The sequence below is a fragment of the Molothrus ater genome, chromosome 3, assembly GCF_012460135.2.
Source record: "Molothrus ater isolate BHLD 08-10-18 breed brown headed cowbird chromosome 3, BPBGC_Mater_1.1, whole genome shotgun sequence".
Lineage (NCBI taxonomy): Eukaryota > Metazoa > Chordata > Aves > Passeriformes > Icteridae > Molothrus > Molothrus ater.
Genome location: NC_050480.2, coordinates 55,784,898 through 55,805,941, shown reverse-complemented (window position 1 = coordinate 55,805,941; position 21,044 = coordinate 55,784,898). Strand labels below are relative to the sequence as shown.

At 40.1% G+C, this 21,044-nt stretch overlaps 1 protein-coding gene across 1 annotated transcript; it reads right to left on the bottom strand.

Moving 5' to 3' along the window:
- Positions 1-570: 570 nt before the first annotated feature.
- On the bottom strand, positions 571-20,254 carry RMND1 (required for meiotic nuclear division 1 homolog). Its single transcript, XM_054514252.1, has 12 exons — positions 20,029-20,254; positions 18,053-18,572; positions 13,853-13,961; positions 10,885-10,960; positions 10,499-10,538; positions 7,506-7,606; positions 6,150-6,256; positions 4,084-4,148; positions 3,196-3,272; positions 1,963-2,083; positions 1,155-1,271; positions 571-921 (listed from the first exon to the last, which is right to left on the bottom strand). Exons 1-12 carry the CDS (start codon positions 20,244-20,246, stop codon positions 889-891), a joined length of 1,584 nt encoding a protein of 527 aa, XP_054370227.1. The 5' UTR covers positions 20,247-20,254; the 3' UTR covers positions 571-888.
- Positions 20,255-21,044: the final 790 nt, after the last annotated feature.

Below are 21,044 nucleotides of genomic sequence, written 5' to 3'. Positions count from 1 at the left end.
AATACACTGGACTAAAGTGAATTTGAAACAGGTGATAAAACAGCAGTTGTGTACCAGTTTCTGAAAATACATTTAGAAAAAGAAGTTGCTCGGAAAAAAATTCCATTCATCCTCTCAAGTAGCACTCTGTGGATTAGGAACAGATTAAAAGTAAAAATGAAGAAACTTTTACCTTAAAGGATAATTAAGACATTTCACCCTATGCTAACTCACTCCTTGCAACTTAAATTGATGAAAATCAGAAATCATGATAAGGTGGACAGAGAAATATTGTGAATCTTCCTTTAGTTTACCATTTTGCTACAGGTCCTTGTGACTTCTAGGATCAACTGACTCCCCTTCTATATGAATACTAAATGTAAAAAAAGAATGAAAATAGTACTACCTCTCAATAAATGTATTCCCATTCAAGTATACAAACACCACTTTCTGATGGGATGGAACATAACATTAAATATATCTGCCACATATATTAAAAATCATGCCAGAACAAGTGGTAATGCCATCTCCAAGCTTGGGACAGTGTTGCAGCTCTCCAAGAGTGAGCTGGTAAACATGGGAGAAAACATCTATCAGAAATACACAGTAGCCATTTATTCAGCATCATTTTAACTGTTAAGGGGGAAAGCTGTAGAGTCTTTCTCTAAATACAGTCAGCACACATGAGATCCATCCATAGGTTAAGCCCTCTCTACCATTATTAGTACAGTGGCTGGGAATAATGTTCACAGACTGATTTTGAATTTTTTTCTTAATTTTAGCAGAAGATTTAGAGATTTATCAGGAGACAAAACTTCATTATTCTCCAGAAGCATCTGATTGGAATTTTCCAAGTCTTGTCTTTTCTATTGTTTTGTCTGTTTTCTTCTTCCTGAGTTTGTTCTGTCATCAGAAAACTACCCTTGCAAGTTCAAACAGAACCTGTGGAACAGCAAACACATTGGTGTGAATTTTTATTTTAAAACCTTTAAACCACTTTACACTATAAATCAGATAATCTGAAAAGTAACTGTAGCTGCAATTTGAAAGTTGCAAAGAACAAATACTAATCCCTGTGTACATCACATTAATACAGTAATCTTATTTCTCAAAGTATGAAGTATAGAAATTGCACTTGTTATTATGTCCTTAGTACTGAAAAAAGCCCCACCAACCTCTATGGTGATCAGTATTACTATCATCCACTCAAGGCGCAGTGCGTGCTTTTCATTCAGGTGATTTCGCATTAGGTCTGTCAGCTCCATGCAGTGCTGGAGCTTTTCATTCATTACCTGCAAGCAATTACAAACATCACAAATCTGGACTCCAGAAATGGAATCAGATCACTAAATAGGGAAACATACTCCACAGAACTAGAAAGGGGTTAACACCTCTGGCAAAATAGAATAGAAAATTAATAGAACAGAAAATTCTGTAAGACAACATGCACAAGCAACAGAAGCTTCAGTATAAATGAACCTGTTATTTCAATGGGTTCCCCAAAAGAATACAAATTTAGATATGCATCTACAGGTATTGTTTCTGGGTGATACCTACTCATGAAAACAGTCATAAGCAAAAGAAGATACAGCTTTCTGGAATGCCTAAAAATTGATTATTTATGATTGCTGTACCACCAGAAGAGGTAGTTTTCATGTTTCTTATTCTGGTTCAGCAGTAAACATTATGTCACCCTTCAAGAACCAACGTGAACGATCATGTCAGTAAGAAGAATCCACTTCTCAGTTCTTCTATTTAAAGCTTAATTTAGTGGCTCAGGAAATAATTCATTTATGTGAGGCAGGTTAACCCAAACCAGGTAAAGGTGCAAGTGGGCTAATAACACGTGGAAAAGGGGAGAGTATATAATACCTTATTTATTCACTTTCTGCAAAAAAAGCACATTTACAGAGCAATCTGTGACCCTGCTGAGCCAAAGACAACTGATCTGAGCATGGAAGATTCAAACAATAAAACACTCACCTTAACTCTGCGATTAATGTTGAGAAACTGGCAAGTCTTGTCATAAAGCTCTTCCAGTTTTTCTCTATCCCAGTAGAAGTCTGGTGTTATTAGCAGGTCTGAGCTCAGATTTATACGGTGTCTAAAAAGAATGGGCACTACTGTAGTTCAGGCTTCCTCTTGGTGAATATAGGAGCAAATATTTACATGCAGTTAAATGAAGTAAGAAATTTTTCCTGTAATTCTACATACACTATGAAAAGAATCTCCCTTCATAGTAAAAATACAATTGGAGTGATTACTTCAAATTGGTCACATCTCCTGAAACTTTTCTGCAAATACTCTACTGTGGAACTCTTTTGAACATGAATGACTTTTTCCTTATGCCATCACTGCCTCCTCAACCTGTGACCTTCCTTAATTTTCGATACCTGTAGAGAGGTCCCTGACTATGCTGGCGGCTCACTGAAGCAACAATACAGAACTCGTAAACGTGATGGTGCTGCATGCTGGATATGTGTGTGCAGCACACACCTCAGAATCAGGCAATGGTCTAAGCATCATAAAGGCTGAAAGCTAAAATCTCCTGCCTTCAACGTATTGCTAACAAACCTTTGGATACCTGGAATGTCATTGTTGATTACTGATCAGTCCTTCAAGTACCCCAGTGTTTGAAACAGGAATTTTTTTTTTAATTTTACCTTGGAGATTTTGGTGGGATTTTTTCCTTTTTTATTTTATTTTTTGAGTGTGTAATGGACTGTATTGTCAAAGGCCAAATTTCACTTGAGGGAGGAAAAAACATTAAATACAATGACTTAGCAGTAGTGGTTTCTGAGTAAGTCAAGGGAAGAACAGAACTCAAAAGGTATTTACCGACTCTAGGCTGTAGTTAACAGTTCTACACCTACCCACCTTTCTCCTGGTATCCTTTACATGCTGTATTTACAGTATCTACTGTAATTACTAGTTTAAACATGTGTTGCTGGACTCAGGAAAGGAAAAGGGTGTGGTATTTGGTCATTTATGATATACTGCCTACTTAATGCCTGCAGTTGAAATGCCAGTGTAAGTGGTGAACCAGTGGGTCCCCTTACTAATGTAAATAGCACACAGACTCCAGTCAAAATAAGGAATTCTCCCACCGTGTCTCACCCTGCTCTACTTAGTGTGTATTCTTCTCTTTGTATACTGCACAATGTAACTTTTACATTCTGTGTAATACAATGTCTTGGTTGTAACCAAAGAATTTACCTTAGTGCAAAGAGTTCTCCAATTTTCTGCATCACATCTGCATGAGAGAGTTTTACCTTCCTTCGTGACTTTAGAATCTGAAAAGTAGGAAGTTCTTCACTGCTTCATCAAGTAACATGTACTAGTAGTTAAGAAGTCCACAGTTTTACAGCCTGAAGCATCTTAGAATGCATACTGTACTTACTAACAGTTTTGTTTGCTTAGTGCCTTGCTCCTCTAGCTTTCTAAGAATATCACCGTGCAACTGGTTAATCCAGGCTTCTCAATAAATCACTGAGTACGTCACCAGTAGCTACAGAAATACTGGGGCATTTTCTGTAAGTGATTTCCTGAACAAGAGATGATTTGTTGCCACTCCTTAGCCTTTTGATAGACTTTCTCCTTATAACAATCAATGTATTACCATTTATTTCCTTCATATAAAAACAATAAACCAAACGTTTTCTCTTTTGAACCTTACAATTCTCAATTTTATATACAACATTATATGAGCTTTGTACTGTAATTATATCTCATGAAAAACTTAAGTAATTCGCTCAAACTCTTCATTATGTTCAAGTCAAAGCACATTATTTTCAGCCCAAGTTAGCACACTCTGTGTTTGGCCAGGTTTTTAAATGCTGCTTTTCCTGTTACACATACATTTCACCTGTAGCAAGTGACAGTGGCACAACATAGGAAACATTATGACAATGCAGAACCGCACTCCCAGCCCTTTAAAGGCTGATGATTTCTTGGCCGACCACTTTGCAGGTGTTCTGAGCTTCTCTACACTGATGGATTACAATCAAATGTGTTCAATATTCAATTGCTTTTTCCCTATCCTCAGCTACATATGGACTGATTTTTTACAAAACACAGGAAAAAAGGAGGGGAACAAGACCTCACCTCAGGAATTGACTGGATAGATTCCACAAAGTTATCCAGTAATGATTCCCAAATAGCTAGCTTCACTGCAACACAGAGACAACAAAGCAGAAGACTGTGAGAAGTACATATGCTTTCAAGTAATTCTAACTTTACATCTGCCAACAGGCTGCTTCAGGACATGTCGATGCTTACAGACAGTATTTGCAAGTTACAGTTTGTACCATACAATCACTGCTCATGTACCAGTGGGCAGATCTGGGGTGGGCACTGACACAGAACTAGCTTCACCATGAGTGCAGCTTTCTTCTCCAAGTGATCAGTTCAGATCCTGGAGAGTTTCTGCTTCAGCTCACAAGTTATGTGTCCAAGTGCTCTACTGGATGTGTGAGCCCTCTGCAAATTACATTCCAAGGAGGCTAGAGATAATGAGCTATGCTGGCGTCAGGCTGACTTCATGTGGCACCTCAAGAGCCTCCACTGCATTTCTAGTGTCCTGCACAGCTCTCGTTCTCCATTTGTGCAGTATTGATGCACTGTGCTCCAACCAGAGTTAGCTTGTATGGACACACCACCTGTTCCTGTTGAAGCTCAATCCAAACTTGAGCAATCTCCCACTTTGTTTTTTAGGTGAGTGTACTATTACTGAAGATACTAACTTCTGTTCTATGGAAGCTTGAGTTCAGCACTGGCATTGGCAACACAAATTCTGCTATGCCTCAGCTTGAACCTAGTAAAATGTTTCTGCAAGATGATAATATAACTTGGGCCTTGTTCTTTAGTCCACAGATTCCCAGACAAGAAAGAAGTAGCAACAGATCAAAACTTAAACCCCATTCAATCTGAAAAATTTAATCAGGGAAGATTTAATTGTGAAAATGAACTCTTCTGTGGTAGTAATCAATAGTATCATCTGGTTAGGACACTGCCAGTAAACCCAACGCTGAGCATTTTGCACACTCATCTTTTGAATACAAAGGCCTAATCCAAGTCACTGACCTAAATTACTTCAGATTTAGCCCCTGAAAAAAACAACAGCCAGTAAGCATTTCATCTGTCACCTGTTATTTGACAGAGGCTGGTTTCTGCCATTCATAAATTTGACTAGGGACTATACTGCATCCTTTATTTTTACTGAACATTATCTCCTGGGAATAAATCCTTTGCTCCCTTTTAGGAAGCACTACTCTTCCATACAGTGCCTTTATGAATAAGAAAACTATAGAGAACAATATGCCTTTTTCTCAACAGCTCTTCCTTCAACAGTCAAGAACCATTTACTTACACTGCACTCCTTGATGAAATGGTGTAGCACTTCAAAAATGTGCATTCTGTTTCTCTCCTGTGTAAAGGTGCACTTCCCCAAAATACTACTGGAATCCTGGAATTTACCCTAAAGGCAGTAGAAGTAGACAGACCAGACTTCCCTTAAAAGGCCTTTTTGAGGACAGCCTTACTGCTGCTGGTTCCTAACTCCCACTCCCCTCCATCATTCAAGGTCTGAAGCAGTAGACAGGTGTTATTTGCTCAAGCAGCAGGATGACTGGCGAACCTGACTTCTTCACAGTGCCTCGCACTGTCTGCCACCATGGCTAATAAGCCTGCAAAACACAGACTCTGGTCCACATATGTGTTACTGATACACCTCCCCAGCTGGGAATAGCTGCCCTGTCTTTAGCTGGCGTCTAGCTTTTTCTGTCAGAGGAAATGATGTCAGTATGAATAACTCAAGATTACTGAGAGGTTTCTAATACTGAACTCTACACTCATTGTTATCCTAGGATAGTTCTCAAAGGTGGGGAACAGGATGCCCAGCAGAATGTGTATCTTTTGCAAAGCATGTTTGTTAATGTGCTTTGTTCAGCTTTAAAAAGGTTTCCATTCAATAAAGCAATTCCAATTTACAGAAAACATGGTAAAAGCATTGAAAACAAATCCTCTCAATCTAAAGCACAATCACTCTTTACAAAGTTTGTCTAAACCAGATACCAAGTTTTTTCCAGCCTGTCACTGTACAAGTACCACTTATAATGACATTTCACAAAATCTGTAGCATAGACTACATAGTACGAACAATATTAACTTACCAGAAAGACAAAGAGCATTTGAAAAGGCAAATTTCTGCAGAACAACTTCATCACTATCCAGCTCAGAATTTAACAATATTTGTCCTTTATGGAGCTTTGACTGACCTCTGTTAAGACAAGATTGAAGCATCTTCATTGATCGAGCCACCAGCATAGGAACATTTAAAGAATAATCAACAGTGCAAGAAAGGCTGGTTGTTTATTTAGATAAAGCATGCCATGTCTGTATGGTATCATCCCCATGCTTGCATTTTACTCATGTTCAACCTGACAATATTCACAACAAATCACTGAAAATTAGTTCCTCTGTCTAAGACAAATATGGCCAAATTTTCTAGGTGTAAATGCAAGTGCAGCAAACTGTGATGGTAACTGTAGCATTGCTGCATACACACAGATTATTCAGAGTAAGCAGGATGCTGGCCTCCCTCCTGCTCTTTAGCTCCTCTGTTATCTTTCTGTTTTCATTTACCACTGTCACTCTTACCAATCTTACTCCCTCCCCACTATGATGTTGTTGCTTTCCCTAAAACATTTATTGCATAGGGGGCAAGGAGCAACGAAAAGGGGACAAAAGACTTGTTCAATTTTTCGTGTCAATCTCACTATGAAACATGCAGAAGCGAAATGGAGCATGTCAAGAATCGCAAATTACACTAAATAGTACATGCAGTTTTCAAATGGTCAGGAACAACCAAATAGCTGTCTCCTTATCAAGTTACTTTAAATAAGCTGAGCATCATTCATTCAGTTCCTATTCCTATTAAAAGTGTCCTGTCTAGGTGTTGCTTTTGGGTGCTGTTGGAAAATTACAGGTAATATATATAATCATTTTCAGTGTGAAATATTTCTGTAGAGATAATTTTCTTTCTATGATGAGAAAACATTATTTAACAAGGAAAAATAACTTGCCAGGTTTATCATTACATAATAATCAAGCTGTAACGTTCCTACTAAATGAAGTATATGCAGAAATTACATCTTTGTATACAAATCTCAAGGACAAGGTGAAAACTTATAGAAAGCATCCTCTTTAAAATCAAACTCGTCTCAATAATGCTTATTAGTTTTTTTGCTGTGACATACATAGTTTCTGTTTGAGATTGCTGAAGAGTTGTGTGGGCAGGGAGCTTCTTATTTACAAGATCTATCATATAAGCAAATCACAAAGGCCACTATTTGCAAGTTTACCAAGACAGAAACATTTATCCACTCAGATTTATAGGTTTTTTCTTTATTTTACTCATTTGGAAAAAAAGTAAGGACAAGTATATTTTTACTAGCTGAATTACTTTTGCTTGAAATTGGTTTAGGTGTCTGTTAGCTTTTATATACAGACCACCTGAAGATACTTACTCTCCTATTCTATAGTTCAGCTCTTCATTCTCCCAATGGACCAGTGCAACTTCGTATGGCTGAATTTCATGCTGCTCTAGCACTCGCATGATATTCTTCATCTAAGAAGGAGACAATTGCAGCAATAGTTACCATGCAGCAAATTATCACTCTGCAAAGAACTTGCACAGGGCAGGCTGATGAATGCAACCTTCATGCTGAAATTATTTACCTAACAATGAAGAGGTGTGCTAAATAATGAAGTTATTATTAACATAGTTTACATCTGAAACTAGTTGTGGTTTGAGAAGAATTTGTAGCTATAAACAACTGCAAGGAATCTGGGAAAACTGAAATGTCAATTTATATGTGCACACATGGAACAGGGTAAGGATTAACCACGGCAGCAGTAAGGGCAACATGGATATATTCAGTATTATAACAATGAGCTGTACTAGATTTTGGCAGATGTCCGAGTGTGGGAACGAATCTTTAGGAGAAGTACATTAGGTGGATGTTTCTGATAAAATTACTAGTTTGCTGCTAAATCAGTAGTCTTGTTTCAGCTACCAGAGGTCAGTTGTATTACAGAAACCCTTTACCACTACAAAAATCTGGAAAAATTGTTTCAGCTGCCACGTTCATCCCTGTAAGTGGTTAAATGAGCAATTTTACTTGCAGAAGTAATCTCGCTGCTCCTTTATTCTCCAGCAGACTAAAACCTGATGCAGGAAGAAAGAGTCCTTTCCTCTCACAAAACTTTCTCCTCTTGACATCTGACTTAGGATCTCTCATCCTTGTTCCTTTCTATATGCTACAAGGCTCCCCTCAAAAAATCATCTGGAATTAGAACAAATTCTGAACTAAAAAAAGCACTCACCTATGAGTTTTTAAAAGGCATTTAGCTACACAACAGCCAATAAAAAACCAAACCACAAAACCACAAAACACTTTTGATGCCTAAATTCTTTAGAGTTTAATCTTCTACTAAGTCATACTTAAAAGCACTCTCCTTTTAAAATAAAAGCTCATAGTTCATCTTTTAGCACAAAACTGTACCCTATAAATTTTTCATAAAGCATATTTTCCAGGTTAAGTACTCTAAAAAAATCTGTTGGATCACCTGCAAGAGGGATTTTCTTTGCACTGCTAGCTTTCTTCATTGCTTTCAAGAATTTTGGTGATACTATCTATGTAACACAGTAACATTTTTCACTGAAAAAACCCCCTCAACTGTACAGCTGAAACAGCTCCTTTCATAATCCTGAATTCAATATTGGCATGACTAAGACTTACCATACAATTCAAGTCTTGTGATAAAAAAGGGTATGAGAACATAGGAAGCATCTGCTCTGAGGCCAGTCACCTCAGCAAAACAGCAGTGTCCAGGGACAGTTCAGCAGTGCAAACCTCACACTGCTTCTAGGCCCAGCCTAATTTTATAGAAGGGACTAGCTGTGACACAGTAAAATTAATTAGAAGAGATGTTCTGGAGTCACTAGCTGCAAACTCTTGCTATTATGGGCACTTGCGTCACACAGTTTCCTTTTAAAAAAACCTCAGAGCTGGTTTTTCTTTTTGCCCTTGCTATTTTGGTAAGGAAGCTGCTGTGCAACCTTCCTACTCAGGTATTTAAAATTGCTCTTTTGTTTTAAGTTTCTTTTTGTGATCAGTCTGTAATTGTTACTTCTTCTGGTAAATGTCTGTTAATTTAATTTTTTTTCTCCTACTAGTAATTTTGGGGTACTTTTGTCCATTTGCAGTGACACTCTACATTCTGTTTTACTGACTTACTTTCAGTTTCTGTTCTACAGACCAGTTTGAGATTTTTCTCCTTTCATTTCAGTTCATTAAAGCATGTCCATAAAAACACTTCCTGTATTTGAGCAAGTTGTTTGGCAGTTAAAGCTTTAACTATGATTTCAATAAACAGAAAGAGGTATTTTCCTCCTCTTTTACAAATAAAGCTAGAAAGGGACCAATTACTGATACTAGTATTGACCAGGAAGACATGGTATCAAATTTTCAAAGGTATTTAAGCTTGTACAACAAAAGGAGAGTTTTCAGAGTACTCTGGTGGGCTAAGGTGTTCATCTCAAAGATCATCAGGAGTTAAAGCAGCTGGTCTTCAGTAATATTTGTGAATCAGTAGTGTAGTTACAGCCATAGCATCCAAACAGGCAAGGGAGAACTGGTATCTTTTTTAGGACACCTGATATACTGACACCCCCCAAAACAGACAGGAAATCGGGAACATTTCAGCTCTGAAACAGAAGAATCCAGAAATTGTTTACATCTGGAAACAACTGCTCTGTGTTTTCATTTACCCCAATGAAAAATCCTCCTGTGAACTTCAATGCATCTCAGTATCATCTATTTAATACACCATTTAATTTCACATAGTCTGTCTACAGATAAGGTCAATACTTTTGTATCTAGAATCCAGCTTAACCACAGTAATAAAAATACATTTTAAACATTAAATAACTATAAATGTATTCATTAGAATAGATATGCTTCTGGCATACCCTTCTAGGTCAGCAGAGATCACCAAAATATAATATGTCAGCAACATATTTAATAATTATACCAATCAATAAAACAACTTCCTTCAGGAAAATTGCTGGCTGGTAAAAACACAGAACAGTATTAATGAGTTGCTTATAATTCTTTTTTCTGTTACATTAGTGCTTTTTAAATAATCATTCACAGGTAGATTTTTCTGATCTACTTTTTCAGGATGTAGACCTGCAAGAATATTCTTTTTGTCAGTCTCACTAAATTAAGGTTTCAGATTTTTGTCTTAAGTAGATGAATTTCAAAGGTGATGTATCAGCAGCCCCCACACTTGAGGGCAGCAGCAGGGAAGAACCTGCACTCATTGGAGTAGAATCAATCAGCTTTTTTCCTTCACAGAAAGATCAATCTCCCAAACAAACCTCTAGCATGCTGAGCTTTGTGAGACTGACAAAACACCTGCTTATGCAGTTTTAACCAAGTTTCACTTTACTTACACTTTTCTCTTCCACATTCCAAAATACAACAGCCCCTTCCCTGTGAATTCAAGGAAAAACTGAGTGTAATCATACTGTTTTAAATGTATTTTAATGGAATACTCAAATCGTACAGTGGCAAATTTTGTCATTGTGAATCAAGAAACTTAAAACTGTCTTCAGAGAAATTACATACTAGTTGCTTTTTAACCAGACTTCAATGAAAAATCATGAGAAGGTGTTTTTCAATCATTTAAATAATTCTGATTTTTCTTTAATCATTCTGACTGGACAGTTATTCCTTGAGTTTCATGAGGTAATATGATGCAAGATCTAGCAAGCTGCACTGCTTCCTTCACACCATTGTGATTAATGACATAATATTTTGAGCATGATTTATTGCTTACCTGAAGAAAAAAATCATGCCGGGATCATCTTCTTTTGCAGATTTCTCAGTACTGACCACCAAAACATTTGCAGCATCTGGTTTGAAATAAGTGAAAAAAATAGACTATTTAGTCAAACTTCTAAACATGGCAGCTGATAGCTGTAATTCAACAGTTGCATACTAACACATCAGCCAGTTCTACATTTTATTTTTCTGATAGAAATGCTTGCCAGGGACCAACTACAATATCAAACTACACTGCATCTCTGAACTGGAGAACACATTCTAGATCGACTGGGCCTCAGCTGGGAACCTCACCAGATCTTCAGCTAATGAAAGATAGTAGTCTTGAAGAACAAAAGACTTAGGAGAAAACTGATGCAGACATTGTAAATAACCAGGAACAGAACACAGAAATGGACATACAATGTGAGAGAGCTGTGGAAGTTTTGCACAGTTGCAGAGAAGTTACCAGTCAAATCTCCTTGCCTGGAAGCTCTTCACTCTATACACTAAAGGATTAATCCGCATTCAAATTGTGCTGATTTTGCTTTGCCAGTCAGAAACTTGAAAGAGTACCCCCAAGACAGGAGAGCCTACACCTGCATTTCCCTGCACATCAGAAGTGTGCTTTTGAAATAAATCTTCCACCCACTCTCCCTTACCACACTTCTGATATGCACTGCACAACAGTACATAAAATGTGGGGGCTTTTGCATTAAATCAAAATGAAAGAGAAGATAAGAAAAATGCTGCTGTGGTACTCCAACCACTAAATTGGGCATTTGTTACAAAGTATTAGACCAGAGCTAGTCCAAGTAGAATATCTCCAAACTTAAAAAATGTGCTTGCTGTGTTCTCAAAACAGGGGTTTGATTCTTCTTCTACAAATCTTCTCCAATGTGCCACTCACTAATACAGATGGAGTTTTCTAAGTCCTGATGTGGTTTCAAACCAGCATGACTTGTTTTGTTGCAGCACTAGTGGAAGCTAGACCAGGAAAGTCCCCTACTTCTATTTAAAGTGAGACTTCACAAAGACTTTGCAGGGCCTAACAGCTAAGCCTTAAAAATTTAAATGCCTTTTCAGTAAAATCACAAGTCAAGTGATGTAGTATCAAAAGTTGTGACTTCTGCTTGTGTACAAATTCTACCTTTACTGCTCAGGCCATAGAGGGCAGGTAGACTGAGGCAGCAGAGAGACATGACCAAGTACCAGATACATTTTGCTAATATCTGAACTGGGACCCCACGGTTGGTCTGAATGAGCCCTTAAAGACTTTTCTTCCACTTGCTAGTCCAGTTCAGAAACACATAATTGGATGAATAACTAGAGGGATTTTAGGTATGAAGTTTGAGTTCATCATGGAAGTAACATTTGTCTACATCGTCTCATTTGCCTTTTCAAATACCAGCCATATCTTTATTTATCCACTCCAGCCAAAACACACACAACTGAAGAGAATTTGGTCTACTTTATGTGGAGGTGCAGGATCTGCCTCTAAAATGTTTTTAAAAAGGTCAAAACCAAGAATAATGCTTTGGAAAAACACTGCAAAGCAACAAATTCACACCATAACTGCTGTTTTAGATTTCTATGTGGAAATATTTTTAAAAATTATTCTCCCAAATTCAGTGTTTGGCTTGGTAACCAACCACTGCTACACGTACATGCCAACCATCACAACACTTCAGATCTGCTGGCACAAGCCAATATCCTTTCATCATTACTTCCTCCAAACCTTTGATAAACAGTACTCATGAGTCAAAAACACCATGAAGAAATAAAAGGAATTGGCAAAACTGACACTCCCAGAGTAAAATAATGTCAACAGTAACATTTAATTCACAGTCATGCTGGGGGTTGTACAAAGTTTCTATCCCAAAGCTGTGAAACCAGGGTTAGTTTCAATACAAAGAAACTACAAAGAAACATGAAGTCTATATTCTAGTGAATATTGTCTTTCATGTTCATCTTTCTGAACAAGACAGTCATTAGTAAGTCTTGTGCTTGAAAGAAACCCACGGGAGTATCACTGCACTTAGATTATTATTTGACAGGCAGACAGGCTCCTGATAACCCCTACTGAAATGCCCATGAACTGCCAGTGCTTCTCCTAGCTTCATATAATCTGTTCTTTCAAAGGAAGAAGAAAAGGTATTCTACTACTGACATATGAAAATCACAGCTGTTCCAGGGCATAAAGTTCCTTAAGCTATAATAAGATCAATTTGTTTTTCTTTTGTAGTATACTGCAGCTATTTCCAAGCCATACTTTCCCAAGTCTGCAGAGATCTTTCATATAGAAACCAGAATCAATTATTTTGCTGAAGCCTAAGTTTAGCATTCAACAATTGCTAGGATATACTTGGCCCAATAAAGAAGTATCAACAGCATTCTCTTTACTAGAACTAAACACTTATGTGTGCATCTTTTTCATTTCACTTAGTCAGCAAGATTCTCTCTTGCAAGCCTTCCTCTCCAACTCTGATTTACATTAATAGAAATCTAGGTACAGAAAGGAGATGCAACACTTCAAACTACAGAATTGTTTTGACAGCTGATGTCTGTCAAAACAATTCTGTAGTTTGCACTACCTCACTACTGAAGGATTAATTAAAATAAAACATTCAAAAACTAACACTCAGTTAGTAAATTTCTGTAGAAATTCTCTGTATCAGTCAATTTCCAAAGTTATTTCTCATGCATGCATGTCATTTTTCTATACTTTTAATGAAATTGTAATGTTGGGAAAAATTATCAGAGGGTAAGAGCAAGAGCTACTCACACTGCTGTTCTGAAAGGTTTTGTTGTGGGGACTTTTAGGTAAATAGAATCTTAAAGCAAAGCAATAATTTTACAGGCAGTATGATATATTCTCAGATATTATCAGAATAAGAATATATAAAGTTACAAAAATTATATCCCTCACCCATATTTTATTTCCCCAGATATAACATTGCATTTAATATGTTTCAAAAATCTACCTCTAGGCAAACTTGTTATTTCAACATATCCATGTGAAGTCAGGTCATGACACAGATTACCAAGATGATATTCATCTGCTGTTGCAAAGGCTGTGCACTGCATCAGATTCTGTGCCAAAGGAACAGAGATTTGAGTTAGGGCAATGCTGAAGCAAGATGGTAATAAGACAACTGTTTGCTTCGACTTTATTAAGAGAGTGACAATTTTCATTTATGCATTGTTCTGTGGTATCATTGCCATGATTTCTACCTGGTATACATATACTAACAAAGAGTACTTGCTCGTTAACTGGGAAAGCAAATCACACACTGAGAACAAGTCAGGTGGCATGAGTGAAGTCACAACAAAATCTCTATGACAGAGCCTCAAAGACAACTCTTCTTCCCTGAAAGCCAATCAAATACTTGAACAGTAGAGCTGCACTTGCTGCTGCTCTCCCATCCCGCAGCTTATGACACACTTGGCTGATCACTGAAACCAGAGGCAGGACACCCCGGATAAGAGTTAAAATACCGTGTTTTAAAGATAAATGGAGTTTGACTACCCCAGTGTGTTTATCAAGCAGAAGCTCGAAACACAAGCATCGTGTTCTGCCATGCACAAAGCTACTGCCCAGGCTGAGCCACTGCAGCACAGAAAGCCCAAAGTCACCGACCTTCCGGGCCAGCTGCAGGTGCTGCACAGCTCCAGCCTCCCTCCCCGACCTGAGCTGCATCCTGCACTAACAGCAGTGGAGCATACACATGGCCAGCATGTCCCAATATCCCACAATCTAAACAACTAAAATGTCCTATTCAAAGAAGTAAATGGATGCTGGAAAAATGAAATGATGCTGACTTGCAAGGAGATGTGAGATTTTCGTGATTAATCAAACAAGTCACAATACACTGATTTGCAAATTCTACTACTCATCTGAAGTGTATTTCTTTGTTCTGATACCATGTATGACCTACAAAATTGTTTTTCAGTACAATGTAGTGGAAAACATCCAGAAAGCAATGTCTCACTGTGGATCAGTCACTTCCCAGCTTTTTGTAACTAATACAAATGGAGATGTAACTAACAACAAATGAACAAAAGAACTGTGTTCATCTGCAGGCATTTAGGTCCACAATACACTTGAATGTAAAACACAAGTTACATTCTTACAGCACTCATACACTGTCAGATAGCAAGGCTTCAAGAGGGGCTCTGCTCCCTGCGGGGGGCCTGTCAGCAATCATTAGAATCACCACCTCACATTTGAACCTTTCTTTTTTAATGTCAACATTCTACCATCACAGCCAAAGCTTTGCTTACACATCATCTTAATTCAGCAACCACTAGCAGAAAATAAGCTTCCAAAGTAATTATAATATTTAGAGAGCAATTTTGTAGGCATATTCCCATAACTGTGCTAGAAGGTTGAACTAACAGTGGAACAGAACTCTGCTTTCAGTTCCCTCAAAGTATCGTTTCATTATCATAATTTCAACTGCATAAATCCATTCTCAATCACTAAATCACCAGTGCCAATTATACATCTGAATCTGAAGATTCTTCCAAAAAGCTCCTGTTACGATAAGTATGCATGCTCTGCCATGAAACTCTTCTGTCAAGAGTTAAGGGAGCAAATTCTCATCTTGTAGTTAGTATACAATCTGAAAACCTCTATCCTGCTCTGTGTTTTGCACAGTGTATTACTTGGGCTATTCTCCATTTCAAGGCACTACAGGATTGACTTTCTGTCTTACAGCTGCAATTTTAGTTTCAATGGCTACATTTCTCATTTAGTTACAACCAGAGGTTTTCCATTTAGCTACATGCCTGAAAAAGCATTTTGGATATGAACTACTTTCAGGTTTGGGGTTTTTTTTTTACAATGTACTGTTTCACTTACATATTTACAAAAATCTTGTTTGATAGAGAACATTTGGCTTAGGCATAATTTGTGATTAAGACACCTAAAATCGTGTCCATGGGTGCTGGTGGAGACACAGACAAAAAATCTACTCTAATCAGTGACTCAGTTAATCCTAAGATAGAGGTGTTAACTGGCTGATCAACCTTAATGCCATGTTTCTGCTACATCACTTTCACCTGCAAACTTCAAAAACCCCAGAATATAGCACCTGTACTGGTGCTAGAAAGGAACTTGAGCTACTCACCCCCTTCTCCTTTTTGCCTATGGCATTATTGAGATTTTATTCAGAGTAGCACACAGCATGGCTGCTCCTAAGGACAGCTAAGTACCTTATTTTCTGTATCATCCTGCCCCCAACAACTGTACAGGCTCATGGAATCATAACTCCCCTTAGTCCATCTCTTCCAATTTTAGCATACAAAAAATTTTAAGAAAGAAAACCTGCAGGATGAGCTTTAGTCCTCGTATAACCACAGGAATCAATCTTTATCTAAAGTGTAGTAAATACTGTGTCTATGCCTGAATTTCAAACTATTTCTATGCTAGATGGCTGTAGCATTAAGAGTTAGCTCAGAGGCTTTTCCTGCCATCAGATCATACCAGGTTATCCAAGTAGTGGTACCGCTCACTGATGGACTGACTAAACTACTTAACTGCTTCCAAGGAAATCCTCTATCTATCCTGAAAAACTGGCTGTACAACGATTTAGCACTGCTGGTGCCCTGCACTCTGCCTGTAAAAACCATGAAGACCAGTGCTGGGGAGGATGGAAGGACCTCGCTCACCAATCGCTCTGCAAAAGAAAGGTGTCAGCTGTCAGGCCCTCCCAGAGATCCTCAGGGCTCTCACACTGAGAACCTCAGGAATGGGCCTGCAAATGCTGTCTCCAGAGGCAGGAAAAGATGGGAAGGAGATGTCCCTAAGGCAATGGCCTTGGTGCTAGGCCCTGCTACACTAGAGGTAATTTCTGGCCCAGCATTTTGCCATGCAAAAGCCTCCTCAGGAAGTATATTATTATTTCAGGGCATCAGATGGTATTTTCTCCATTTCTTCACAACAGAAAAAATTTAAAATAGCACTGTATGTTACTTGCACATATATATGAAAATGTCAAACAAAGAAACTGTTTGCATTCTATGCTGTCATTTAAAAGCCTCAAAAATGTTGTCACTTCACCCAACACCAAGGAGAATCAAACTCTGAATGTAATGTTATACCATGACTAAAAAGATGGAAGCATTACATAGTGTTCCAGGACTAATATTTTTCACTTTCCTCTTCCAAAGAACATGAAAATATTAGTGGGAACTAAATTGTTTATAACTATCTCTTTATGTTACACTATGGCATGCACCTGCTTATCACACAAAATACTCATCATAAGCTTAGATATGAGAAGGCAAGCACTAAAATTTTTCTCTGCTCACATTCAGTAGATCATGTAACAGGTATACTTTGCAACGTGGAAACTATTTCTAAAGACACAGTCCTTGTTTTAGTCTCACCTATCGTACTATTTTATTAACAATACCCTGAAAGTCAGTTGTTTTAGCCTGACGAGAACAGTAACACATCTGACAGCAGGATTCACCATGGGAATCCTATATTCAAGTGTACCTAAGGCCTGGCTTGGCTAAGAACTATCTTAAGGAGATCTGGCTGCAAATACGCACTGTTCTTCCTCATTGTACCTCACAGTATCTAAAACAGTGTGTTGCTGCATTTCCTCTGTAGACATCAGAGTCTGATAATCAAGGTGCTATTTCTACACATGGAATGATCTTTCTCAGGTAACACAGGCTACACTTGCACATTCACTACCTCTCTGAAACTTAATCTGAATATAAGCTTTATACTATTGACTTTCACTTTTATTTCTGTTTGAGTGAAACCTTAAAACTGGGTAGATCTGGATAAACAAAGAGATGTAGAGAAAGCTAAATTATTCTGACAGCTAGACTTTGTTTCGCAATAGAAAATGTCATTTGAAAGCACTGGTCAAAACTATTTTTAATGCACTTCACCTTTCCACTTTATAGTAACCACTCATCTTTCCTATACTTTTGTTAACACATTGCAAGTAACTTCCATTTTACCTTCAAAATACCAAACATGCCAATTTCTATCAAGCTTGCTTCTATTTACAAAGCTCCAACACTAGTGTAAATAATGAAGTCTTTCTCACCAAATAATTATGTTGATTTCATTAAAATGTTCATCTAAACCCAAATCTGAATGGAAATTAAACCGATGCACCCCCCTTAATGTCACATAGACTGTAAATGATATACCTCACCTCCATGTCTGAGAGAGGCAGGTTCGCTCTGGATGGCTGCTTGGTCCTCGGTGCCTTTGGTGGCCTCTTAACGGGCTGGTTACTGGCTTTGGGGACAGTTTTACCAGCTGATACAACTGCATAAAATCTTGATGACGTGTTCCTAAGCTTTTTCATCCACTCTGTATTGAGCCTGTAGTTTTCCATCACTGTCACTCCCAAACGTCTCCAAGATGAGAAAAAACCCTCCCCACTCTGATAATAAACATTTCTTTCCAAAGTGGACAGAAATCCTTGGAGAAAATGCTGATTCCTGACTTGCACGCATTGACTTGTCAACCAAGGGAATGCAGGTTTCAGTGCATACAAATCCCAAGACTTTGCTGTTCTGTGAGCTGCTCTTTTAACTTCATTATCCAGCTTTAATAGTAGACATCCAGTTTTGTTAAAGCTTTGGCACTGGCATATTGTTGTTAAAGAGTGGAAAGATCTCATCTGAAGGTGCAGAAGTTTCAGTCTCATTTCTTCCCTCTGAACGGTATTTAAAACAAACAAAATAATCCGTCAACATTTCAGAAAGAAATATTATTATTTCCCTCTTATCTAAAAGGTGGTCCATACTACTCTTGCATGTGTTAGAACTCCTCAGCAAACGACATTGGTGGGAATAAAAAGATTTTTTTGATCCTATGGAAACACTCTAAGATCAAAACACATCTGTGTGCTTGCAACAAGTGGTGAAAAAATATAACTGGCTGCTGTATCAATATGCAAGAGGGCATCTTTTCCTTTGGCTGCTCATTTGGTGCAGCAGTCTGCACTTTCAGTAACTCCACTGCTTGTGAGCAAGCACACACGTTAAAGAGAACAGCAGACGCTGTGAATCACTGTGATACATAATAAAAGCAACAATTAGATTACTACGTGGTTGTACGGGAATGTCACCTGCAGAACACACACACCGCTGAGCCCCAGCTCCAGCTGCTGTGCCATGAACAGCCGAGCACAGATCCAGCCCCAGCCATCTGTCCTGACCACAGGACAGAGAATGGAGCCGACTCACAGCCTTGCTCCTGCCAGTACATCCTGGTGCTACAGGGACCACCAGGCCTGCCGGCAGAGCCACCCGGCAGCCTGAAACACAACAGTGTCCTTATGCTGGCAGCTCAGACTAAGAGCAACCCTTCTATATTTGCACTACATTGTGTGAGCTAATAAAATAAAAATATTCACAGACTCAGTACTGCAGTGGACATGTTTCATTTGCTGGAGAAGCTCAGTGACCTACCCTAGTCCCTACCCTCATCTGGCTTTCTTAAGAACATTTCCCTTACAACACAAAATCCATCCTCAGCAAGTTATTAACAAAAAGTCCTCAAGCTGCCTGGTTCAAAACCTGCCCATTTTAGAATACTTTTCAAAAACTGAAGGAGGATCTTTAATACTAAAAATACATTTAACATAGTAGTTCAAATAAACATTTTATTTAAAGAGCAAATCATAGTGTGTGCTGTGGAACAAGCCCTCCATCCTGACAAGGACACCCTGACGAACTGATATTGGGCTTAACTTTGTATCTTTACATGCTCTTCACTTGTACGTTTTTGCCCAATTTAGAGGCCTGTTATTGGAATACTTACTGGGATAAAATATTATTTTAAACTTGGTCTGTATTTAAAAAGCAATGCTGTCCAGGACAAGGCATATTTACCTTTTTAAAGGCCTGATAACTCCTGGATAAAAAAAGAGCTGAAACTCAGCAACCTGCAACCCAGGTGGTGGAGAGCTGGTGCAAGGGGTAAAGTCTCCAGTAGTGTGTGGTAAGTGGCAGAAAGAGATTCAAAATGGTTTTGTTGCCCTTCCTAGCCAACAAAACCTCATCCTGGATCAGTAATGCCAGGAATGATTTTTCAACTGTACAGGCTTACAGTGAGTTGCAAGGAAGGAGAGATCATATAGACCGAATTCCATCGAGGGGCCTGAGCGCCAGACCTGCGGCACCAGAGGCGCCAAGCCAGGAGGAGCGGAACGCAGCAATCCAAGAAGAAAGCGGGACGAAGGGCGACCACAACAGGGCAGGAGGCGCCACCTCCGAGCAGCAGGCACGGAACTGGGATTTATTTTCCAACGTCTCTTCAGCACACGGCACACTTTGGCCACGCCCGCTGTCTCCCGGGCCGGGAGGCCCGGCTTGCTGCGGCACAGCCACCGACATATACGGGCAGGGCGGGCCCGCTCCGCCGGCGGGCTGACCGGACCGGACCGGTACAGACCGGCCCGCGAGCTCCGCCCGGCCCACGCAGTCCGGATGCCTCCAGACTGCCCCCGGGGCCCGCCAGCCCCGGATGCCGGGGACACTCCGCCCCTTCCCTGCCGTCCTTGGCTCCAAGGCAAACAGCGCCCGCACCGCCCCTGCGGCAAGCGCGGGGGAAGGGAGCCAGCGGCGCCAGGGCTCCGCTCCTATTGGCTGTGTGCCGGGGGGGCGGGCACAGCGGGCAGCAAGCCGACCAATCGGAAGGCGAGGCCGGCCGCCCAGCCCGCGCGGGCCCAGCAAGGCCGCCGGGGCCGCCCCAGCAAGGCCGCCGGGGCCGCCCCCGCCCCGCGTGACTCACGGGCGCCCCTGGCGGCCGCGGAAGGCAGCGCCGCCAGCGCGCGGGGGGCCAGGCCCCCCCACCCCCGGCCCGCGGCCTCCACCGCTGCTGCGTCACCCCCGAGCGGCGACACCTAAACATGGGGGGTGGCGGGGCGGCCGCCCGGCAGGCGCCCCGCTCCGGCCGCCACAGCGGCATCCTGGGGTGGAGGGAAGCACGGGTCTGGGAATCGCCCCTCACATCCACGGACGGGGCTCGCGCTCGCCCCGAAACTGCGTCCTCCTCCCGAGAAACGGAGCGGGGCCCTCCCAGCCGCGGCAGGACCGACCGGAGGTGGCGGGAAGGGCGGGCGAAGCCGTCTCGGCTCGCCTACACCCCTCTCGCAGGCGCTGCGGCAGGCCCCGCGGCCCCGGGATTGTCCC